The sequence below is a fragment of the Triturus cristatus genome, chromosome 1_2 (assembly GCF_964204655.1).
Source record: "Triturus cristatus chromosome 1_2, aTriCri1.1, whole genome shotgun sequence".
Taxonomy (NCBI): Eukaryota; Metazoa; Chordata; class Amphibia; order Caudata; family Salamandridae; genus Triturus; species Triturus cristatus.
The window spans coordinates 870,271,911-870,298,642 of NC_140580.1; the positions used below are offsets into that span (position 1 = coordinate 870,271,911).

Genomic DNA, 26,732 nt, shown 5'->3' on the forward strand with positions numbered 1-26,732 from the left:
TGCCAATGCTGGTTAGCAGTTCAAATCAGTCTGTAACATAACTGGTGCTCATGTAAAGCGCGCTGATACCTTCGTGTCTAGTTCACGCTATATAAAACTCCACAAAAAAATGAAACAATCCGTGAGTAAAAACAATGATTTTGATGTGATTAAACATAATTAAAATTGTTTCAGTTCTGACAATACTAAATATTAGTAAGATCTCATACATCCTTTCTCTTCTACGCTATTTTTACTTTCTCTATTAATTTCCTAGCATCACCCCTTCACTGTGCTGTCTACAACCCCCCCCCAACTCCCCGTCCTGTAAATACAGTATTTCCTTTTCTTGAATTTGGTGGTATTTTGATAGCCGCCGGTGTATGGTAATTACAGTTGCACATGTGACAATTATGTGCGCTCTGTCAAGAGGTTACAGTTTGAATGAACATGTGATCAAATAATGTTATGACCCAGTCTAACCCCTAATGATAGGTGGTTGGCATCGCAATAGTTCATGTGACAGAGATGAAGCTGGGTCCAAAGTGTGTTAGGGGCACATACACAGCCTCTGAATAGCCTGCTGTGCTCTTTTACTTGTGTTATTTGGTCTGGATTGTCCCGTCTTACATATCCTACCAACCTTGTAGCTTCCTCTGCCACAAACTGCAACAACTCAAGATAACCTTATGCATCGAGTAATCCATCCAGTCATTCATCCACCCACTCATTCATCCTTGTAAATATGTCCATTCACTCACTAACTCATATATAACCATCCAGTCTCCTCTACTTGCGCTCTTGTCCATCCATGCACTCATTAAATTATTCATTTATTGATTTTCGCATACTTAGTAATCACTCCATAGATTCACCAGTCCGTAATCTATGCGTTCTCCTAATAATCCACTAATCTACCCAGGTAGCACTCATTTATATTCACTCGCTTGTCCATGCACTCAGCCACCCTTTCATTCATTCATGCACTCGTATACTTGTACCTCATTTACTCTTGCAAATACTCAACTATCTATTCAACCATCCTTCCATGAGTGACTTGCTCATATATCCATCTATGCACACCCAATAATAGATTCGCACAGCCGTTCACACATTTCCCCAAAGACACTCACATGCGCAAACTCTCTTATCTATAATAAATCCTTTGAATAAAAAGGCAATCTTATAGCCTTTACTAACGCTTACATTATTTTAATTGTCATTTTTGAAATCTCCGCCGTCCCCCTTCTTTGGGCTTGTTTTGAAGAGCTTATTGTTTAGTCAAAGATCTGTTGCTCCATCTAGGATGTCCTGTTTAGGTACAACATGAGCAAGCAGAATATGCACCCTCAATCATAGTCCTTATCGGCCTTTGAGAGCAAGCAATGGAGAGCTGTGTGAACAGAGAAACAGCAGCGCACATTCCTCACAACCATCCTTCCCTCGAAGAGTGACAGTCTGCCCACTCGAGCCCCCGCTTGACAGCTTTTCAGAAAGCTACAAGTGTACTGCTACTTCCGATGTAAAGCTGGAGAGGAGGAGCAAATTCATTATCAGAACAGCGTCCCAGCTAAGCAGATCAAACATAAACAAGCATTTGCAATGCAATAGGTCTCGCGTTTGCGAGAGTTTATGCTATTAGTAATGACAATGCCTTTATTTATGTTTTAAAACCCAAAACATAAAAAAAAGGCATTGTCATTTACAGTGCCGATAGCTCAAACTTCCGTAAATGCGAGACCTATTGCATTGCAAATGCTTGTTAAGTTTGTTGTAAAATGTCTTGAAAAAATGAAGGGGTTTCTAAAGTTAAGAGCTGCAGGACTTCCTTTCTGAATGTTAGTGCTGAGTCAAGGTAAACCGCTTACCAGTGCTGCTGTTCACCAAGGGGCCCCATGGAAAGGTCAGGAGGGCCGCAAGCGGCCAGCGGGTCGTACTTTGAGTATCACTGCTTTAAAGAAAATTATTTGCCTTGTAACTTAAAGAGCAAAGACGCTCGGTGCCATTATCAAGGGCACTCTACATCTGTTGCCGCAGTTTTAAATAGAACACCTCTCCCTTCCCTACTGTGCGCTGCTTTTCTTCTAAATCAAAGGAACCATTGAGAAATTTCCATTTTTGGGAGAACCCTGTCAGTTTTTTGAAATACTAAATGTTTCCCAGACTTTTGGTGTATTTTAAGCCCTTTCCTCTTTTCCTGGGCTTTTCATGTGACGCGCGCTCTAGCTGAATGCGCTCATCACCTTGACTGACAGCTCGCCCTCCTCCAGCTGCTGAACAATAGCTGTCATTGCCATTAGAACATATCAGGTTATTCTCTTCAGACAAAAAGCTACGTCCGACCAGAATATCTGGCATGACAATAGAGAATAGCTCAGCGCGCCGCCCTTCTCCAAGATGGTGCCTAAAATTAAGATAGAATAGGAGACAAGTGTCCTTAAAGGGGCCAGCTGGTTAATGGTGTCACAATGCACAGGGCCTGCTTTAACACTAGTGGCGCCCTGTGCGATAGTGTCTGTTGGCGTCTCCCCCCAATGGCCACCTCTGCCACGGATTCCCTCACTAGCACCCTTTAACAGTGCCCCTCGAGTCTCCAAAACCACTGTGTCTCAGATTCATTTACTTTTATAGCGCCACTCATACCAGTGCAAGGTGTCAGAGCACTTTGCAACACACACACATTGCACAGAGACAATCATATGTGTGTAAATCAGTGTGTAGGAAATTTTACACCCGACAGCACTACAAGGTGTAGTGTAGGAGTGACATGGCATCAATACTGGTAGGCAATATAGTCCTTATTCTGAAAAAGCACAAATTCAGAATTTAAAACATAACATCATTGTTAAGGGTTCTCTTTAATAATAAATTATTATGAACAGTTTTGGGAAGATTAGCATAATGAAAGACTAGGCAAAAAAACATATAACTCTAACATATACGTTGCAGTTAGCATGCAGCTCTTTGATGACAGTTAATAGCTCAATGTTCTACATTAGGAGTTTGACTTATAAACAACAAGCAACAAAAGGAGTTCTCTGACAGAAGCGGTAACCCACCGACCTATTTACATTATATGCACTTTGTTATCTGCATCGGACACGTTCTTAGCAGCAGGCATTTTAACCCTCTGGGCTACCTTGGGATAAAACTTCCACTAGACATACCTCCAGTGAAGGCGGTTAATCACCGAAGTTATCCGGACATTTTAATTGATGCCTGAAAACTGCTGAACGCCATGAATACGGCAGCAGGTGCTTTTAAAATCATAATGCACTTGCAAAAATGACGCCCCCACCCCAAGTCAGCGCCCGGGGCGGTGGCACCGATCGCACCGACCTAGAGCCGGCCCTGACAATGCATCTCAAAACCCAAGCAGACATCATCAAACAAAGCAGCATTCTAGAATGCTTACTGCTCATGATTATTAAAGATGTAAGACTGAGTAAAAAAAAAAATGGATTTCCTTTTTGAATGCATGACCCGTTAAAAAAAATGGCTGCTATGAATATGAATAAGACCACAAAACCCTGGTGAAACGTCACCAGATAGAGAAGCAACCTCTACTGCAAAAGGTAGTATACAAGAGCTCATTGGAAGAAACAGCTAATGTTGAATTCTATTATGTCAATAAACTCTAAGGGCCAGATTTGCAATACCATTTTGCAGTCCCAAAGCCTGCGATTAGTGAGAAAAAACTCTGGGGCATATTATCAAGACACAGCGTTAAAATAAAGAGAATGAGTAAATATATATGCTGGATTGCGTACTGTTAATCGTCATTACCAAGACTCTCCCTTCCTTGCCCCAGTAGTTACACTGCTGTCCTCTCCTCTAGAGGTGCTTTATCTGCACTCATTGTAATGTTGGCTTGGTATGTGTGCAGCCCTCCATCGGGTTTTGTAGGTTCCGGAGCCATCTATGGCTCTGCATTGGGCAGGGTGAGGTAATGGGTCAACATGGAAATTTAGAGAAACTTGGATATGGGGTGTTGGACAAAGGAGGTATGGCCTCTCATTAAGAAAATACGGGATGGAGGGAAGGGATCGGGATAGGGATAATTAACAGTGAGTAATCCAATCAATACAGCATTTCGCCCATTGGCCGAGAATCTTAATGTGAAGGGAAACTATGCTGAGGGAGACAGAACTGCTCATTGCAAAGGGTGGGTACACCGTCCCAGATGGAGGCTAAATATCATCCACAGATGACTTCCACCCGGTAAAACTCTTGAAAATCTTAAGATGATGCCCTCTTGCTATATTCAAAGTAAGCAATTGATATGCTTTTCAACGCTGTGGAAGTGACACTGCTGGCAATATAACCTGACGCCTGAAACATTTTGTGAAAAGCCGCTGTGAACTACCCATGGCGTCAGAGCTTCCAAAGAGATCATGGCCGATCAGTGGACTAATGTACCCAGTGCAAGGGTACGTGTTTGACCTCAAGGTTCAAATCCCAGCATGTCCACTCCCCCTCTAATCATTCTGAAGTTCATAAAATAAGCACCATTGAGGTGGGTAACACTAAACATGTCATTCAGTTTAGAGATACCCTTCATGAGGGAACATGTGCTTTACAAATGCTTGTGTTATTGCTATTATTTACATTGTTTTACTGTACCTAAAATCCGACCTAGATCTTGATTTATATATTGGCTTAGAGGGTAGTCCGTTGCAACGGCGACGAAGATCCCTCCCCGCCAATATAGTGGTCTGCATGTCAAATGTAATTATGGGCGGACCTAAAAGTTTTGCCTTCTGCAGAGACTCCTCTGACTCCACTGTGGCCAAACTTTTTTGGGGGGAAATGGCAGACGGAACAGCACTTGCCTGAACCACTCATGTGCCTCAACCACGCATATGCCTGGTTAAGGCAGTCAGCGGTCTAGTTGTGCGGGTGGGCAGGGAGGGGAACAGGAGGGATCAGGAGAGGAAGTCCCGGGACGTGGCTTGGTAAGAGGAGCTAGGGCCAGGCTTTAGGGGGTTGGAGGGGTACGTTTTAAGGCTGGGGGCTGACTTTAGGGCTCAGGACAGGGCGGAGGGGCAGTTTTCAGGGATTGTGGTCAGTTTTAGGGCTAAGGGCGGTGGGGCTGGGGTCGGGGTAGTTTTGTGGGCAGGCGCGTGTTGCAGGGCTAGGGTATCGGGTTTTTAGGGTGCATGGTGGGGGGCTGGGGTGTGCACTGTGCCACTCATCCCTTTACCAATCATGCCTTTACAGCGCAATTCATTGTAAAGGCATGCGTGGTGAAGGCATGCTTAGTAAAGATGCAGTCCTGGTTCAGACCGCGTTGTTTAGGCATACGTGGTTGTATCATTCAACCTTTTTTGACGGCACTGGGGAGTAGAGACCGTCAAAAAAATGGATACATGCCCGCCCGCCCAGATTAGATGGGCGGATATGTAGTCATTTTTTTACTGTTTCTTACTGCCGAGTAAAACCTGGCGGTAAGGAACGGTAAAATCATGATAATGCCCCCTCTGCCATGGGAGAAGACTCCCATGGCGATCAGAGCATTAGTATTATTTTTTTCAAAATGAAAATCATATTCGGGATTTTCTTTTTTATAAAGAAAAATGAAATACTCTGTGATACAGGGCTGCATCCTGCTGCTGTAGCCCCGTAGCAGAGAGTAGCCGTCACGGCGGTTCCCGGCATTGCTTCCAGGCGGTCATTTATAAATCTGGTGGGCAGTCCTTACAACCAGGGCAATTTACTCCCTTTCCCTGGCCGATCCATGGGCCGTCCGCCAGGATTTAAACCAGGCCCTTAGTTTCATTAAGTGTCTCAGTACTTAGAAGTTACTTAATTTGATCTATCCCTCATTTAATTCAAGTGTTTTAATTAGCTGCAGACAAAAATTAAGTGTCTCTAATCTTGGGAGTTACTTAACTTGATTTATCTTTCATTTAATTGATGTTTTAATTAGCTAGACACAAAATTATTGTTCCAATGCGAACAAAACAATTCCATTTCTGAGTTCTGCATTGCTGGTTAAACCTAAATTATCCAAGGTTTAGAGCCAATAATTATCCTGGGTTTGAGCCAATAAAGGTCCAGAGGGAAATGAAATGCTGTTTATAGTTCTTTGCAACATTATTGCTAAATAATTCCTGAACAAACATATATCGTTAAATTATTTAAAAACAGCTGGGAAGTGAAAGGCTGCGAAGGAAAACATGCTGAGTAACTGTAAATTTTGAATTACCATTTAACACTTTTCAAAACACAGCAAAAACAATTTAACTTCACTGAACAATAATGCAAAAGGTTATAGTGTTAAGTAAAAGCTCGGTGAGCCGAGTGAGCAGGAAAGAACAGTAAAGTGCCTAAACACAACAATAGGGAAACTGTAAAAGAGCATGAATGAGCAAAGTAAACTGCTCATAGGGAGCCAGCATCAAATATCACATGCACTCATTTGCTGCACACGCTCCAAAGATACTGAGGGGCAGATTTACTAACGTTTGTGCGAGTGGTTACATGGTGCAAAACAATTTTGCTCTGGACTATGTGGTGTACATTTACAAACCCTTTGCTCCGCCGGAGCATCACTTTTTTGACGCTCCTGCAGCACAAATCACAAAATCATATCTATGAGGTCACGCAAAGACACTATTTGTGGCTTTGAATGGACTCATACATATGGAGTAAGACAAGGCCGCGCAAATCGCTGCATTGCTTCAATCTACGCTTCAGAGGTGTCCCATGGGCATTCCAGTGGGTTTTCCCACGCAACACCCACTTCCCCAGTTTTACAAGAGCAAGTAAACCTGGGGAAGGCCAAATCCTTACGCCTCCCAAGGTTGATGAGTAACGAGGAGAAATTTCTTTATCTTGCATTCTACAACACGCATAGAAAGAGGAAAATGCCTCTTAGGATTGTTTCTGGGCAGGAAGGTGCAATCCTGCTGACAACACAGGCACCATTGCATCAAGGAGCAAGGGTGCCTGCGTTGGTGTTAGGCTGCCGAAACAGCGCCAGTGCAGGGGGAAAGAACAGGAATGCACCTTATTGCATAAATACAGTGCATTCCTGGCCTTTCACTTTGGTGTAGGGCAGCGCAGAAAGCTAAATTGCTGGGCTGACCAATGCCAAATCCCCATATTTGAGGGCCTGAAGGTTTTATTCGCATGGTAATTCTCTGCTTTTTGTTTTATGTTGTTTTATGTTGTGTTAATAAATATACCACTTGGCATTTATTACATCAAATATTTGCAAATATGTCTTACACAGCCAACTTTCTTATTGTAGTAAACCAATGAGTAAGAACATTGCACATATATTTATAGCGCCTTAAAAATGCTGTATTTCTATGCGTTGTTAACTTGTACAAGAACAGTGAAGGACACTATGTCTTAAACTATAACTTAACCCTGGTATTATCTCTGCTGGCACAGGATTTTCAATGGCCATGTTTTCGATGCGGGCACAATGTTTAAAACAGAATCTGTTTGTCCTGTGGCAGACATCACTGCCTGATGTGCATCTATTTTTGTAAAAATTGGCAACCAACCACAATGTGCTCAGATAGGTCCACCAAACCATTATAGCATCAGTCATAGAAAATGCCTGTGGAGTTCCCAGATGAGTGGGAGGAAGCAATCTGTAAGAAAAGGTCTTGGTACAGGCTTAACTGGGTCCAGCCCAGAGCGACAAGTGTAGTAGGCAGACGTATGGTATGTCACAAGAGTGCACCTGCGAGGAACCTGTAGAAATGGGCACTATACAACCAGCCATAGTGAAAGGGCTGAGGAGTACACAGGGAATAGCAGGGGGTGACCAAAGGGATCAATAAGCACCACACATACACTGGATTGCAGAAGTCACTCTGGAATGGCGATGGCAAAGCCCATTTGTGCACTTGATATTAAATGAATCCGGTAAAGAAAGCATAAACTGTGTTTTCGTTGGGGGGGCAGTTTGGGTTACAAAAATGGGAGGGAAGAGAGAGGTTAAATTCTGTGTTGGGTGTAGTGGCAATGAAATTAGGGTTGATAACCCTAGGTCTTACATGGCCCTCAAAGGTCCAAAGTGCAATGACTACATATGAAGATGACCTTTACCTAACAGTAGGAAAGTGACTGAAAGTGCACTGGGTTTCTGCTATCTGGGTCCCCAGTGCCAGATCTCTTTCCCAAAACTGTACAATTGCTCCGTCAATTTGCAATACCTTTGGCCCCTAATAAATGGTACCCCAGGTACCTAGGGCAGGGTCATTGCAGGCTGCGTGTCTTGGTGCAGGCAAAAGAGAAACCATGACATGGAATGCAGCCCTGTGTGCCATGTCTACAGGCACAGCATACAGTATATGTAAGTCACCCCTACAGCAGGCCTTCCAGCCCTAAGGCAGGGTGCACTATACTGCATGTGGAGACATATCTGCACGAGCTGATATGTCCCTGTTCTGGCCAGTTCAATTACTACCAGTACAAGTGACCAGGTGAGGCATTTTAAGTACATGTGCAGGGCACTAGTGAAAACGAGTTACCTAGCCACATGATTGCTGAAACCAAAGTTGTTTGGTATCAAACATCTTGTATTAATGAAGCCACACTGATCCCGGTGATAGATTTATTAATACATGCACCCGGTGCCCCCTGAAAGCCTACCAACTACTAGCGTGCTACCTGACCAGTCCCAACCGGCCTGCCACCACAGATGAGTTTCTGACCCCCAGAGGTTATGGCCAGTGCTCTCAGGAGGTCAGAAACAAAGCCTGTGCCAGTGGAGGGTGTTCACACCCCTTTCCAGTGGGATCACCTGTAAATTTGCATTCCAAGGCAGGGGGCTTTATGGAGACTGCTGCCTTTGGTATGCAAATCTGGCTTCCTTCACAGGGATGCCACTCCCCCTGACCAGGTACCATTTAGTATCTGGGCAGGCAGGAAAATTAGTAGTCAGATAGGTGTTTTCACCTTCAGGATAGTTCCACCCCTAATGTGGGCTACCTAATGTGGACATGAAATTTCAGACTGTCTTCGGCTAGGCCCAGTTACCACTGGAAGTGGTCATATAGGCGGCATAGTGACCTCTGGGGTAATTAGTCCATTGGCTAATATTACCCTACACTCCCCTGGAACCCACACATGTATTATTTAGGGTGGTCCCTGGCACCAGGAAATCAGGTCCTGCCAACCTGAAAGAAGAAGACGAATGCTGAAGAGTTGCAGAAGCAAGAAGACCAGCAACTGTCAGCTGTCCTCGACAGATGCGCCAAGGACAACTCGTCCTGCATCTGCCTGTGACTCCAAAAGCCTGGGAGCACTTCCAGCCTTCAGCTAAAAACCCAGGAACTCTTGTGAAGTAGTGGAGCTGCTCCCCTGCATCCTGCAGGCACCCCAGAAGAGCAGCGAAGACTACGGACTGCAAAAAACCCAACACCAGAAAGCACAACTTTAGTCTTTCCCCTCAACCTGAGTTGAAGGAGGTCAATGGTGCCAGCGTGGTCCCTAGACCCTCCAGACTCGAAGCCTAGCTTGCGTTTCCCAGCTGTGGACTTCCTGACACGGCCTGCAGCCTCTTTGTGCAGGACCCATCTACCACGAGTGTCTCCAGTGACAAAAACCCAAAGCCTCAGGACACCTCTGCACCCAGCAACCTGTAAAGAAGTCGATACGCAGGTATGATTAATTCAGGATTTATTGTCAAATCAACAGGACGGAGAAGCGATCCGTCTACTAGGTAAAAGACGGATCGCTTCTCAGTCCTGTTGATTTGACAATAAATCCTGAATTCATCATACCTGCGTATCGACTGATTTAAAAATGGCTGCCGAGCGTGAGGGTGCTGACGTCAAACGTGTGACGTATGGCCGTGGTGTGCGGATCACCGTGGGCCGCACTCAGAAGTAACAAGATGGAGATAGAATGCCGGCAGCGAGGTGCACTCACACACTACCGTGATGGCAGTTGGGAAAGTTACAAACTTTGTGAAATAGGGAAAAGCGCGGTGTCTTTCTGCATGGATGCGTCTTTCCAGCCGAGGAAGTTGTCCATTTGAAGAGCAGGACTGAAGGCTGTGTCTGGTACCACAGGAACGAACAGCAGGAAACGAATCGCATGACACAGGTGGATGTTCTGCTGACTGGCAGCCCGTCGCCAGTGTAAAGAAGTCGATACGCAGGTATGATGAATTCAGGATTTATTGTCAAATATACAGGACGGAGAAGCGATCCGTCTACTAGGTAAAATTCCTTCAACTGACCAAGAACCCCGGCACCAAAAGATTCCTTCCATTCTCTTGACGTACGAAAATTCCGGACGTTCAGAAAATGGAAGGTGAACCCAACACCACCCCGGCCCAAAGAGAAGTGGACTAAAGGTTTTCCCACATCCCGAGCATCATAAGATCTGAACCCCCTGTTAGTGCAGCCGAAGTGGCCCTCCAGTCCAATCCGGCAGCTTCTTTTTGACCGGACCAATCCCCATTGACTTCAACAGGGCACCGGACTCTGTATTGCACCTCTGCACCCAGCCGCCTCAGTGCTGCCTGAGGTGACCAGTTGGTGGTGCCTTTGACCTTGCCCCATACTCACCTTAAGTCCAGGATATTGTTCTCATTAGTCACTGTTAGGAACTTGTCTGCAGTATTTGTTTTTCCTCCATAGGATAACATTGTCACCTCTACAAAAATGCTGCCAGAGTTTGAAAACTGCTAATAATTCTAGCTCGAAACGTACTTATCGTATTGACTCTGGAGCCTAAATATATATATAAAGATAGGTGTTATTTTTATGAATTGGTGTGCATTTCCTTATTGCGTAATTCGTACCATTAATGACTGTATGTGTATAGCAGATGTCTAACACTCCTCTCTGATAAGCCTAAGGCTGCTTGACCACACTACCCTTTAACCCCTTCGCTGCTGCGGACATTCCGCTGCAGCGCTGGGGGGGGCAGGGGGGCAGCGCGGCGGGCCTGTGCTCATGACGGAGCCGCTCCGTCATGAGCCACAGTTGAGCTGTGCTCATGACGGAACGGTTCCGTCATGACTCCGCCCATTTGCGTTGTCGCCCCGCACAGGCGGGGAAACAGCGCCGCGCAGGCGGAGCGGCCGCCGGCAGGATTGTCATGACGGAACCGTTCCGTCATGAGCACACGACAACCGTGGCTCATGACGGAACGGTTCCGTCATGAGCAGGGAAGGGGTTAAGAGAGCACCTTGGGATTGCTAGAGCAAGACCTACTTAGAAGGGATACCTGGACTCTCTGCACAGTATAACATTTTGGGTGTACTATATATAGAGCCAGTTTCCTACACTGACACATTTTTCCTCGATGTTTAGAATGAACACCCTGGGAAGAGATTAAGAAAGCAGGTAACTATCCCAGAGAGAGGGCAGTAGTCACATGCACTGTGCAAAGCAGCTCTATGAGCTTCAGGATAATTACCAATGAGAAAAGACTCTTTATAGTTCAACACTGCCTGAGGAATGAGGATACTATTGTTTCCCCTAGGGATTTCAGGAGGGTGGTGCAGTTTGGGAGGCAAGTTGTAGGAAGATAGGCTTGGGGATAATAGTGGTATGTTTTAAGGTGGTGTAAGTTCAGATGCACAGGGTAAGGCTTCCTGATTTGCTTTTTGTATGTGTCCCTAAAGGGCTATTATTTTGCTGGGGAGAATTTCATGTTGAGATATTTAGGGGTAGATGCAGTGATTGCAGCAGGGAAGGGGGTGGTGAGTAACCAAGATTTCAGTGGCTTGGGTGGATTGGATTTCACGGTTACAGACAGGGTAGGTGGAATGAAGACAGATGGTGCTGGGGTGTCGCATGACTCTCTGAAAGCAGGGGAGGAGGGACTGGTTCCGATTGGGCATTGCAGAATTGGTGAGACTTGGCGGGATAAAAAGGAAGGCGGGTGAATCATTAGGCTTCTGAGGTGGGGCTAAGAAGTGATCCTGTCAAGAGCTCACAGGTCATTCCATGAATGGCAGCTAAAGTAGCATATTTGAGTGAGAGTTGTGGCTAGCAGCCAGGGATTGAGTCAGGTGGTTTTGGGGCTTTGTGGTCACAGTGTTGTTCTGGCATGACCGTGGCATGCCAGCTGAGGCATGGTTGGTGACAGGGACTTTTGGCTGTCCCTCAAGGATCTTTATTTTGTATTAATGGCAGACCACAATGTGTATTTATTTTTAGGGGGCGTGCAGAAGAGGTCACAGTAGATGCACTGTGAGTCACCAGCAGCCAGTTGGAGCTGCCAGTGTCTGTTATGGCCTCAATTTGAGGATCTGCTGGAGATGTGATTGCACGAGGAGATCAAACATGCGATGTACTGGGGGATATATATTGGTGAAGGAGCGAGGTACCAGGAATTATTGGGAAAGGCGGCATGATATTTCTCAAGGAACTGCACATTGTGTACATGAATTAGAATAGCGCATGACATTGTGTAGACAATTTGGTGATGGTGCAACAGAGGCAACTTACTAAAAGGATCAAGATAAGAGCCACAGCTGGGAATGGGCTATTGGCATTGACTATAGGATGATCTGGTTAATATGATCTTATATACCGAAATGTTTTCTTCTTACTCGTATATCTTTTATGTGGAACTCATTGGAGTTCCGAATCATAAATAAAGAATTGAATTGAATTGAAAACCATGTTATACTCAACTGAAATGAACGTAAAATAAAAAATAAAAACTGGCATTGACTAGGTAGAAAGATTAAAGTATGCAGCCAGATGGCGTGCCACAAGGTTTCACTGCGAGTCACTTAGCACAAAATTATGCCCTCCTCCACCCCGCACCACCCCTCCTGCAGAACTTGACGAGGGTCGCCTGAGTGTCCTATATCTCACAAATTTTAATTGACCTTCGGCAGAATGGGGCCCCATTGAAAGTTTGGGGGCCCCTCTCTGTTTTACGCCACATTCACTGTGTGAATTAAAAAACGGGGAAAAGTTGCTGAAGGTGAAGGACATCAAGTGCTAGCCTTAAATGTGTCATGAAGGAATAGTAAGGACAGCAAGTGGCAAGGGGGGCAAATTGGATTTTAGAGGGGGCAAGGGCTGGGGTTTTAGACTGAGGATTGTTGGGAAATAACAAAGCGTGAATGGCAGTTTTAATGTTAAAAATGTGCCAAAAGGTGAGTCCAGAAGAGAAAGAGGGTAATCATGTTAATGTTGATGGGAGAAGTTAGAGAACAGAGTGGGATACAGGGTGAATATAGCAAAGGGCAAAGAGAGGGTGAGGGATAAAAAGGATAAGCGTGTTGAACTAGGAAAGAGCGGTTGCAGGGTCTGGGGATGCTGTGAGGACAAAGGAATGTTATGGACATAGGATCTACATGTCAATAATCAAACATTATTTTTAGGCTTGGGTTTTTAACAGAGGAAATGGTTGTGGTAGTTTCCTCTGTGGGTTTTCATGGAGATTGTCAGTGGTTTCAATTAAGTTATTGGCTCTAGCAGGGGTGAGGTGTGCCACAGAAGCCAGAAGAAGGTATAGTGGAAGAGAGACCTATAATTCATGGTCAGTGGCTGATCTAGCTGTAGCGATTACTTGAGAAGGGCACATTATGGAGCCTTCGGAATACGTCAAGGGCGAAAGCAGTCTAGGACATGGTTGCGGAGCAGAGGAGAAAGGTTGGCATTGTAGCAGAGATGCCGCTTTGAGGCATTATGAGGAGAGGACGACTGGGTTGGAGATTTGATTTTATAGCTGCTTCTCCCTTTTGCCAGATGGCTGCAGGATTTACCCCAATTCCTCAGATACAGTTAAAGATGGAATCTTGGACAGGATAGACCTTAATAACAGTGGAGTGGAACCTCTGAGGTTGTTGGCTCGAAACAGGGAAACAGACAGCAGAGGTTGAATTAGGTGATGTTGCGGTAAGGCTGGCTAGGGTTGATGTTAGAGGTGGGTGAGAGTGGCTGTTTGATGGAGGCCGTTGAGGGGACATCAGAATGTGATGCTTTCACGGGGCAAGCACTAGGGATACTGTGTAGGTGAGGGAGAGCAGCAATGCAAGTGGAGGTGTTGTTTTAAGGGAGCATGTTGATGTCTGCTGAAAAGTGACATGGCAGTCGAACAGCAGTCTGTTTAGCAGTTTGCTGAACGTCAAGGTTGTTTTTGGTGGGTGTGGAATGAGATTGTGGCTTGATTCGTAGGGCTTGTGGAGTGACGGGTTAAGAGAGCTGCACAGGGAATGAGGGACAGCGTATGGCATCTAGGAGGTTACTAAGGAAGGTGGCATTATGGCCGTAATGCATAAAGGAAGGAGGGTATTAGAGGTTAATATGGTAGGTGGCAAAGAACGGTAAAGTGGAGTAAGAAGCAGTTTCCTGAAAATGTAGCATAACAATAGGGTGGTTCTTGATAGCACATCTGATGGTGTATTGTATAGACAAAGGGGCATATTTACAACGAAGTGGCAGAGCGCAGCCTTAGCCTCCTTGGTTTAAGGCCATGCTCCGCCACTTCAGAAACGCAGGGCTGCACCATATTTACAACAATATGGTGCAGCACTGCGTTTTCCCCTGCGCTAGACTCTTAGCAGCCTAGTGCCAACACAGGCACCCTTGCACCATAGTGCAAGTGTGTCTGTGTTGAGGGGAAGATTGTTTATGTACAGGAAGGTGCCCCTACCTGCACATAAACAATCTTTAAATGGTGTTGTGTAACTTTTAAATGTACTGCTTAGTGCAGAACACATAGAAGTTGCAAAACGTCTTTTTATTTTTATTGTTTATGTGCAGGAAGGTTCACCTTCCTGTAAATAAACAATCAATGGCAATTTGCTGTTTCTATATGTGCTGCACAACAGAGCACACATGGAAACAGCAAAAACCAGGAGAAGTAAAGCATTTCCCTTGTTTCGCCTGTTTAAGACCAGGTTTTCCCTGGTCTTAATTTGGGTGCTCCCTCCTATTTATGCCACCCTTGTAAATAGGGGGCAGTGTCAAAATCAATGGATGCTGCAGTGGAACGCCCACCACAACACCTATTACCCTACCCTTTCACGCTAAGTACAGCGTGAAAGGATGCGTTATTTCTAAATCTGTGTTAAGCCACGTTAAGTGGCTTAACGCTACCTTGTAAATAAGGCAAAGCCACCACCACAACAATACTAAAAGTGGTGCTGTGGTGGCGATAGGGGATTGTAAATATGCCCCAAAGTGTGTTTAGAGGATTCTAGCCCACAGCAGAAGATCTGGCTTGGATTGTGTGAAGGCTGCACATGTGAAGGGCAGGTTGTGGATGGACAGAAGGAGAGAGGTGGTATGAGCAATTAGGGGGAAAGGCAAAGGTTGGTTTTGTGGGTGTGGTATGACTGGGAGTATGTATTGTTGGTTGAGTGTCTGGAAGATGACGCCCAGGTTTTGACACCATTTCGAAACTGTCAGGTGACAGCAGTCTTAAAATGTTTATAGCAAAGAAAATGTGAAGCCCTAAGCGGGTATAAAGTAGTGTATGTGAGAGCAGCTAGTGCCACGAAGTGGAGTAATAGGGACATACGCTTTTTGCAACAGACAGGAGATCATAGCAGAGACATATTAGTGCATGAAATAGGTATTGTTATTTAGTGTGGATTTTCAAAGGTGTTTTGAAGTATAGGGGATCTAGATGTTTCTGAGAGAACAATTTGGCAGGCACAACTTGGAAGCAACAGATGAAGAGGTAATGAGAGGCCAGTTATAGGAGTGATGGTGGGTCAACTGAGGATGCGAGTTATGGTAGCCTAGATGAGATTTAAAGTAGCAGGTAGAATGGCGTATTATCTATTCTCCCTCCTACAACCTTTAGACAGACCATATACCGGATGGGGCAGAGGCGAAGTTTTGAAGCAGCAAATATGTACAGATTAGTGGGGAAGATAATCAGACATGAAAATAGACCAGTGATGATGAGTCAGGGACACTTGGTCTGGAATTCTTAAAGATGTGTTTCAATTGAGGGTGAAGTGGAAGAAAAGAGATAGGTTTAGAGGCTTTACCAGTCATCCTATATTGAATTACGTATTAGGAGGAGCAGAGGAGTTGTGTGAGTGGTGAATCTAAGAGATGGGATGGTTGCAACGGATAGCGGTTTTTAGGTGATGACTGATAATATTCGAAGGGAGAAAGAGGACAGGCCGTGCGTTGAGGGCTTCATGTTGTGTATTGATAGGGGGGTCACTATATTGCATTCTATGTAATGAATGGCAATTATAAATGCACTTTATCGTCCTTCTAATGGATTGCAATGTATGTGTATAATTAATGTTCTTACCTCCACTTATACTCATATTTCGAGGTAAATATGGGTGGTCTTAAGACAAGTAAAGATATACTTACCTTACAATGTAGATCCAGACCTATGTAGGGGTTGTGATGTTATTGTAGGGTAATATTAATCAGCACCAGGACAATCCTTGGAGTAGCAGTTGCGCTTTATAAATATCCCTACATAGACATAATATTAATGACCTCAATATAGTGTCATAAAAAAACAGAACAAGACATGTTATATGGAGTGGTGAGGAAAGGGGAGATAGTGGGCAGGCAGTGAGATGGTTTTCATCAGGTCTGTGGTTTACTGAACGTACAGGGCAGCAGTTCTGTTGGGTTTAAGGTAACTGTGGAAATGAGGGCAGTGACCGAAGAAAAGACTAGGGACAGGAGTATTTGATTGGAGGGCAAGGGGTGCGCCAGTTCAGTGTTTCCCAAACTTTCAGGGTCGGAAGCCGATTTTTGGGGCAATAAATACACCTGCCTTTACATTGGTTACTTATAGGGTCACATTTGCTCCTTTTCACAGACAGAGGTCAAATGTCAGGCTAGTCTTCTGGCAAGTTTCTGCTCATGTTTTTGACATGGAGATCGGTGTTTACAAACTCCTCCCACTTAGCAGTCAGAGAAAGAAAAGTGAAGTGAATTATGTGACAATCTGGGGGGGGGGGCAGGAAGTTAAAAGGAAAGACTGTAGGGTATATATTTGTGTAGCAGGAAAACAAAAATGAAGCATAGTTGTTATAATTCTGAATTGTAATGAAAACAGAGATTTTAATAGGATCAAAACAAATCAAGGAACTTTACTTGGTGATGCACATAGAATAATTATGCACTAAAACTCGATTTCCACACATCATCATATGTGTACAATCTAGTTTTATCAGTTAAACTGTGTGTACTGTATGTCTGTGCACATTTAGGGGTCATTTAATTGGAAAATGTGCTGTTTGTAAATAACTGTGTGCTACCAGCCAATGCTTTACTTACATAAAAAATCACCCACCAGGGTAGAATCTTTCCTGGGTAGGCTGTCTATTGCAAATTTTAGGTGGGTTGGACCTTACAGCAACAAGCCAGCTCTGAAGGTGCAGAGGTGATGGTGTTGAGCTCGAATGCTGTTACAGAATAAATTAAGAAGAGTAGGGGAGCTCAAGAGGACCAAACAAGGCGTTGTGAGGGAAAACAGTTAAAAGAAGTTGGGACAATTAGCTGGTCAACAAAAGATTATTAAGGGGACTTTGAACAATTTAAATAGTTTTCAGTGAGGCAGGTTTTATGGCTTAATTGTTCTCTTGTATTATGGTGGCCTTTAGTTTGCTCTGTACATCTATGTCAGTCTGCACTAAGCCTTCTGTACACTCTTGCATTGTTTTTCGAGATTGTGCCATCCCTCCCTATGGCAATGGGTGGGCGGGGGAGAGGGTCATGTGGGTCTGAGAGGGCAGAAGAGATGGTGAAAAAAGTCAGGAGGGGGGAAAGGTACAACAGGGGCAACAATTAGAGAACATTACCTCAGTCCCAGTTGTACTTTGTAGCATCCTAGTGAACATCTTAAAAATATGCACAGCAAAGCTATGTTTGTAGCAGATGCTGTGCTCAATACCACACATTTGCAGTGTGAGTGTTTCAAGTGGCACAGGCACTGTAAAAAAGAACGGCATCAATCCGGACATGAGCTATTGTTCCCAGTGGTGCACCAGCCGTGACCTCAAGGGAAGCTGCACAGAGACCTGGTGACCTGGTGATGCATGATGATGCATGCTTTAGTGACCTGGAAAGACATGGAAAGGCCTACTGGAATCGAATTAAGGCATGAATAGATTTCCAATAGCTAACTGAGAACAGGAACACACAAGAGCAAAGGGGATGGAAGAATACATCAAGGAAGATAAATGGAGGACCTCTAGCGTAAAATGGACAGCAGGGCAAATTTCATGAGAGCAGACTGTTTCTTATACTTATATGGAAAGAGTAGGGCATTGGTTTCAACAATGATGGGTTTCAACCATAATGTAAATGTTTCTGTCCACTTTCTCACCTTTCGTTGCGCATTATAGACATTCTTATTCACAGCCGTGGCCTGTGCAGGTAAAGCGGTGGGGCGGTGGGACCGAGTGGGGAGGGAAAGGGGGGGGGGGGGGGATTTCAACAGACAGCGATGAGGGAAAATTAATTATTTATTTAATTTCCCTTGTGGTCGTATGTCGATAATAATGTTAGTCTATTACATTTGTTCTGTCTGAAGCATGGGGAGGGGGGAGTATGTAGCCTAATAGCTAGAATGGTCGACCTTGAAGCTGGGGACTGGGTTCGAGTCTCGGCAGGGACGCTCAACATCCTGTGATTCTGGGCAAATCACTTATCTCCCCGTGCCTATAAAAAATGAATGTGTACGTCTGTAACATAACTGGTGCTCGTGTAAAGCACTTTGATACTTTCAGGTCGAGTTCGTGCTATATAAAACGCTAAAAAAGAAATAGGATCAATAATGGTGAGAGACCTGATCAGCTTTCAGGGGAAGTCCTAAATAAACTGTTATATGCAAGAGAAACAACTATGAGCATCTCTAATGGCAATAAAGTCAGTGTTTTGCCACATAATTATTTGAAAAATACTGTTTAAAAGTGTTAAAGAAATCGTTGTGCTAAGTGTAATGTACCGCGCAAATGTGAAATCAGGGAGCTGATTCGAGCTGTGGAAAATTGCCTGTGCAAATGCCATTTATGTAAGCATGTTTGTAAAAAATGGTGAATTGTTGATTAATGATAGATTTATAATATAATCCCTTTCGTGTAGTAACAACCTGGCATCTATTTGACCCGACAATTGATTGGTGGAAATAAGCTGCTTACCTTCGAGGAACTACAAGCGTGATATGGTCGACCTTACCAGTGTTTAAGCATGCCCACTTTAATAATCCAGAATTCCCAATGGTCATAGCTTTTTTGAACACCAACTTGATCTCAGCATACTATTTGACTCTTGGCAATTCTGTTTAGGGCAACTTACAGCTATTTGGACAAGAGAACTACATGCACTCCCCCGATGTATTTTCTGATATTGTTGTGTTACATTAAACCATCTAATATAGTCTTAGAACCCGCCGTAGCAGGCACTACCGCCCATTGAAGGCACGCTCCAGTGTTAAAGGCCCGAGGCGAAGGCTGGTAGAGCCCACTACCGAGGGCTCTAAGGCTATTAGAACAATCCAGAATGTTCTAATTCGTAAAAAAAAAAGGCCTCACGCAGCCCAAGGGGGTTGAAATCCCCTGGGCTCCATAAGGCCTTTGTTCACAGCTATTGCTGTGAATAAACATTGGAACGTTGATGCTCCGGTCTTCAACCCTACTCCATAGTCTTCAGTGGTGCGCTCAATATTCTAATATTCTAATTTGTGTAGTCAGTCATACCATACCATACTGAGAATATTGCACTCCTCTATGGTTAGGCTGCAGGGGCTTAGGGTCAAAATCTTTGTGTCTCCTGGTGCAAAAATCCAGATTTGATTTATATGCTCTATGATTGCCCAGAAATTAACACATTTTTGTAATAGATTTTTATTCAAATAGGCAGTATTGCTGTACCCAGATAGGACATGTATTATGTGTGGAATCAATCGCAATAAAATATTTTCAAGGCAAGTCAATCCCTTTGTGGTTAACTGTATTGTGATTGCACATCATGTGGTCTCAAAGGGCTAGATTGATAATAAAAAAAGAGCATCATCTGTGTTTTGGCTCCAGGAAGTGATTAGTTGTTTGTCAAGAAAACTATACCACAGCCATGAGGCCTTTTTGCTTTAATGGTCACCTAGGCTACATTATGTGGGTGTAAGAATCTAAGCCAACTGGTTGAGGATTAATTGGCTCTAGTGATGTATTTTGTTTCTCTCTTTTCTCTTTATTTTATATTATTTATTAATTATTTTTTCACATTTAGACTATATGATACGATGCATTATTACATGTCTTTACTTTTTTATCACTTTAGTATGTATGACCTTGCTGAAATCTCAATACAAATAAAGTGGTGGTTGCTGTTATTTAGGATCTTAGCTGCCCATCCTCTGTCAAATTAGGAAGCTATTTAAAAAAAATACTTTCTAAAACTCTCAATAAGATAACTAAATAGATTAACGTACCTACTACCATCCAACAGCTCCATCTACCTGTTTGTGTTGGGTTCTCATTAATGAGTACACTCCATTAGTATAATAGGTATGTGCCTTATCGCTATTTAGAGTAGCTCAGAAAAGTAATGGAGACATGTGCTTGTGGTTATTGTTCGGAATTCTTTGGGCTTCAAAAAGTAAATAAAAATCTGACACTTCTTGTGTTGCACAAAGTAGCTGAGTGGTTTATAGTAGCAGGTTCTTTCTAGTACCAAATGGTCCTATGATGGTCTACATGGTCTTAACGAATGAAAATGACATGTTGTAGAATAAAATAAGTGAAAAAGGAATGTTTGTAAGCTGGAAGGAATAGGACACGTTACAATGCAAACTTTTACAACACATGCCTTTAATATACGGTTTTTACATCGCAACAACCATTACAACGCCTTTTTAGAAACTACACTTACAACGCATTCCATTACAACACATACCATTACAACACATAATACTTTTAGGGCAACAGTAGTGTAAATGTTGGATAGTGTAGGGGTAAAAATTACTATTCCCACTCTAGTGAGTGCAACAGTAGGGTAAGTGTTGGATAGTGTAGGGGTAAAAATTACTATTCCCACTCCAGTGAGTGCAACAGTAGGGTAAGTGTTGGATAGTGTAGGGGTAAAAATTACTATTTCCCATTACTTACCTTATAATGCGTTGTAAAGGCATGCGTTGTAGTGGCATGTGTTGTAATGGCATGTGTTGTAGTGACACGCATTGTAATGGCTGCATTGTAATGGCATGCGATGTAAAGGATGTTGCGTTGTAATGACTGCGTTGTAAAGGTAGTGTGTTGTCATTACTGCATTGGAATGGTTGTTTCCCAGCTGTAAGTCATAGCTACAACCCAAATGGATCTATTCAGCCTCCCATTCTGGAATGGTTGTTTGAATTTGAATGAGTACCATTGGCTTTCATGATAGTAAGGTTTGTTATCTCATTGAGTATAAGTTCAGATGTTTGTAGAGCTAAATAGGTACCCAGTATTGGTTTTTGATACTATATGAAATGTTGGTGCTACTCTTGCTGGTTGCTAAGAAGTGAAATGATCATTACCCAGGGTACTCGTAAGACCAATTGACATGTCTTTCTTTTTCCTTTAGATTGACCAGCCAGTATTGGGAATGCCTTCCAGGGATTACTATTTTAATGGAGGAAATTATCAAAGGGTAAGTAAATGTTGTAGGTTACTTTAATATAGCAATGGTGTAGCAAGGAGACCCATACCCTCTAATTAGTTATGAAATGTCTATGTAGAACAAAACTTTCTCCATTTATTTATAGGTGTATGTCAGTGAAATGGTGGTGATAATTACTAATTAGCCACAACAGAAGCATTCAGAACTCCTGTAGGTTAACCACTCAATAGACCGGGACAGCCCTTTTCTCTCATTATTTGAGACATAGACATATCTGTGAATCATGTGCCTGTTTTCAGAAGACATGGAAATGCCTTAAGTGTATAATGAAACCGAACCAGCTGGAAAATCTATGCACTTTACATTTTGCTAAGCTTTGTAGACACGATATCAACTAAATACATTTTCCTGCTTAGTTTGGTTTGATGAGGGACATTATTATTTCGCTGTGTGGTGAAACGTTTCTACCAACCCAGGAAAGCAACCTTGCTTGGGTGAAGGTGAATGTAAAGCAGGCAATGATGTAACTTTTGAAAAGGAAAGTATTTATCATTATCCTGGTGAAGGTATGAACTGTATGCCCCATGACGTCCCTAGCTTTCCATCTGTCCATCCAGCGACATGCATCCATAACTAATTACCAGACTCTAACAGGCCCCATTTCTGATCATCCTCACCCATTGCTGAGGACCATGTGCACCAAAGTGGCTCCCATCCTTCCTCTACATTGCACAACGTCTAACACAGGTGAATGTTCCAGGATGCTGTCACAAACACCATGTCAGATGAAGAAAGAACAAGGCAAACTATTCCTGAGGATTGAAATTCTACTGGGGCATTTGCTGCAGCGATTGGCTCTGTAAATAAGTATGTAAATAAGTAAGAGGACAGAATGTTAGATATCAGATACCCACTGGATTTGGGGATTAGTAATTAGTCATTTTACTTGGCAAATAGGAGTTCGATCGCCAATATATGATGTAGAAGCATATTCCACTGATGCATTAATATACAGCTGAGTTCCCATCATTAAACAAATATATATAGGCAGCTGTGGGGAGAGTAAGACACAAATTATAGCATACTGGTGCTCACAAGGGTCCATTAGGAGGCTGAGTCTGTCAGGCATTGAGTCTGATGTCGGAGATTAACAGGGTGAAGAGTGAAGCCACAGACTGATATTTTAACATATATGAAGGACAGGAGGCATCAGAGAATGGGATGGAGCAAGTATAGGCAGAACTGGATAGGTCACTATGGCCACATGGATCAACATATGGAATAGCGATTACCCAATTAGGTTATTGCTATTCCAAATGTATGAAACACATAGTTTCAATTAGCGATTCCTAGAGGGTCGCAAATCGATCTACCTCATTAATAGTAATGAGGTAGATCGCAACATACAACCCCCTTGGAAACATGCCCCGTCCAAATACAGAATCACAAACCCATTTTGCGATTCGGTAACAGGTTATCGAATCGTAAAATAGGGTTTGATGCATGATAAAAGCCTTTTATTGCATTCGTAAACGGGCTGATTCTGTGAACCAGCCTGTTAGTGAACGCAAAATAGCTACATACATGTGGCCCTATGTGCCATAATGAAAATATGGAGGGCATTGCAATGAGTCCAGAAAATATATCATGGCAGGTTGTGGAAGTCCAAATTAAAAGTTCTTGCCCTACTGGTTAGAATGCATGAGCCATGCCAGTGCAGCATGTTCTTATTCAACCATTGAGGGCAAATGGGAATATGGACCAGTTGTTTCATAGGCAAGCACAATCCCTTCATAATGTTAGTGATGACAGCAATCGCTGTCAGTTTATAGGTGAACATGCTATATTGAACCTTCTTCATCTGCCTTTTGTGCATCTCTTGGGATTTACATCCTTTATATTTGCATGCAGCTGAAGATGCTTCTGCCTCAGGTGTTCAGGTTGAAACAAGTCCAAGCTTCACCCCTTTGCTTAGCATCCACCATTGTGGCCTTTTCTGTACATCGAACTTCATCTGCCCCTTATATGCCTGATTTTGTGAAAGGACAGAGCACTCCTGAATGGGTGTGGGCTACAATTCAACCACTGGAGGGCACTTGGAAGTTCCAGCTAATGTTCTTCAAAAGTCGGGGGTGGCAGAACCCATTTGAGACCACAGGGCACAGAGCTTTCTTCCCTTGACCATGAGGGATGAATCATTTTAGCGCTAATGTCCCAGTGCCTGCCCTACTATAGCTACTTATAACTGAGCACCAAGTACACCCCTTGAGCACTTGACTTTCAGGATAGGGAGGTGACCATTCCAGTGCTTACTCATGCAAGTCACTGGTGGTGAGGTTGTAAGTGCCTTTGTTGCACATGAGAAGTGGTCATAATTTCTAGTGAGGTTGAGGCACAATATAAACCCACCACCTAAACACAGGTGAAGAGCCCACTCACAGGTTAACAGGTAAAGTCTCAGGAGTCTGCCTGGAGAATAGAATTGGCCCCGGATTGTGCACTCTGGGGTCCCCTGTCACATGATGGTGAGTGTCAAAAGGTCACTTGGGGTGCCTTCCAGTGCAAGCTTGGGTTCTAGAGTTCAGTCCTTCTGTTATACTGCTTTGCCACACAGGGATTGTTGATTCCCCATGCTCTGCTCAGGAAACCATTGTAAAAGAAAACAAAAGACAGCCACAAATGTCCAATATGTTTAAAGCAAAATAGCCAGAGAGCAATAAAAATGATGCAAGCCAACCTAGGCCTAAGTAGCAAAATGACCTTGCAACTACATTTCTCCTACCTTGCTCTGCATAACGGTTCCAGCACTGACCTTTTATCAAGTTATGTGCTGAATAAATGTTGATTGGTTTCCTTGAAACTAGCATCATTTATTATGCAGGAGAATTCTTAGAAAAGTCCCCTGCACATGACGTATATAACAGGATTAACATACTCAATGTAAACGTCACGGTCATCTTCATCCTAGGGCGACAGAACTACTTTGCATAATTGCAAGTATTGATTTAGGCTCATTTACATAATCGTACTCACAACATATCGATTGTGGCAGGAACCCCAAGGCTATCTTTGTGGCATAAAAGAACCATACCTTCACTAGATTAGCAGAGGAGAAACTTCCACGCTGACACAAGACACTGAGGTCCCGGCCTGCTGAAGCTTCAACAAGCAATGGTCTGACATCCCTTCCGGGGTGTCCAACTCAAGACCAAGACAGGGTCCTTCATTCTCTCCCATCAGGTAATGGGGTTGGCTCTTTCCTCGGGGATTCTTGGCTTGACACCTACATACATGCTAGGTACACTTAGGTAGGGTCCGCATCGTAGGAGTATGTCTGATTACTGTCATGTTTACATGCCTGCATATATTCACTGTTTTAGCACCATGGCAGAATTCTACCTTCTATTTAATCTGCTGGTGCTTGTAATTTTTTACATTTGTTTCTGTCTAATGATTGTCACAGCAAATATGTTTTATACTAGAATGACACTGGTTCAATAAATGCTTATTGAAAATTTCCCCACTGTTTATTCTGTGTATCTCTCTGAGACTAAGTGAGCATGATTGACTAAGCAAAAAGTACTATACTGTTTCACCGATCCCTGAAGGATCAGGGGCTGTCATGTTCAATGGTTGTCAGAAACTATTCACCCCTTGGTAAGGTTAGGGGGCTTATGGTGGCACTGTGAGATAGCTGGTCTAAAGGCTAACATATCCTTTAGGGGTATCTGTAATCAGTCTAGATGCCAATCCCTTAGTTTATGTTACCCACAAACATGCAGATCGTATCTATTTTTTAGGAACTACACGGCATGGCACCGCCAACGTTGGTTTGGTTCTGATTAATTGTATCTTGAAACTTTAACATTCATACAAATTTTAATCATGTATAAGTAATTTCATTTTGAGGTCACATAAACATTCAAAGGATCTCCAGAGACAGCAGATATTTTCTCAACAGTGAGGTGCCACTACCCCTTCAAAAACTGCCCAAATTTTTTTTTAAACTTGTTAACGATTTGAAAATGCATCTGGATTTAGTAGAAAGGAGAATCAGAGTTCATTACAAAGTAACCCATTAATTTTTTACAATGTAAGAATTTGCACAAAGTCTGCGCACAATGTCTGTTCTGAAGAGGGCTTCCTATCCTATCTGGAGATTTCCTAACCTGCCTGCTCCACTATAAATAATTTAAACATGAGGTAAAGAAGCAATGGTGCCGGGATTGGGAGAAATGAAACCTTCAAATCTCACCTAACTTAACCTCATTTCCCTCATTGGTTTCATATGAAAGAGAAATATATTGAGTAAACGTGATGTCACTGCTCCTTCTCCAGATGTCTCAACAGCAGTTCATCCCGTTTTAGTCTCATCCGCTCCTGATTAGCTTCCAGTTCTTTACACTGTTCATTAAGCTCTGGTGGATAGATCTCCCTCTTTCTTTTCACTACATACTCTTCGAAGTACTCAGCTTGGTTAGAAATCCAGAACATGGTAACTGGGGACCATAGGTAAAGGTTCTGATGCTCCGTCCATCACCACCCCCTTTTGTACCTCTTTGTTCGCCATAAGTTGGCAGGGTATGCTCAGACGTGAGTCCCTTGCTCACTTTGCCACTGGATTCAAGCAAGCCTGGCTGAAGACGGCTGAAATGCCAGATACCGGTCCTAGGAAGCTTGTTTCCGGTCCAGGGAAGGCATGGCTTGGCAGTTCGGGCTGGACTGTTCCCATGAGGCACAGGGTCAGACTGATTTGCATATGGCCATGTCTGAACTGGGGTGGCAGAGTGGGCTAAAGAACGGTGATGGATCAAACCCAGATCTGTTGACTGGGTGTGAGTGTTTGATTGGTTCTGATGCTCCGTCCATCACCACCCCCTTTTGTACCTCTTTGTTCGCCATAAGTTGGCAGGGTATGCTCAGACGTGAGTCCCTTGCTCACTTTGCCACTGGATTCAAGCAAGCCTGGCTGAAGACGGCTGAAATGCCAGAGACCGGTCCTAGGAAGCTTGTTTCCGGTCCAGGGAAGGCATGGCTTGGCAGTTCGGGCTGGACTGTTCCCATGAGGCACAGGGTCAGACTGATTTGCATATGGCCATGTCTGAACTGGGGTGGCAGAGTGGGCTAAAGAACGGTGATGGATCAAACCCAGATCTGTTGACTGGGTGTGAGTGTTTGATTGGTTCTGATGCTCCGTCCATCACCACCCCCTTTTGTACCTCT

At 43.7% G+C, this 26,732-nt stretch overlaps 1 protein-coding gene across 2 annotated transcripts in view; it reads left to right on the plus strand.

The window, feature by feature from the left end:
• Nucleotides 1-26,732, plus strand: part of MMEL1 (membrane metalloendopeptidase like 1) — an 827,783-nt gene that overhangs the window by 659,037 nt on the left and 142,014 nt on the right. For both annotated transcript variants that reach the window (XM_085609192.1, XM_085609188.1), the window contains exon 8: nt 21,474-21,539. In XM_085609192.1, the coding sequence (XP_085465318.1) occupies nt 21,474-21,539 (66 nt within the window). The remainder of the gene's footprint in view (nt 1-21,473; nt 21,540-26,732) is intronic.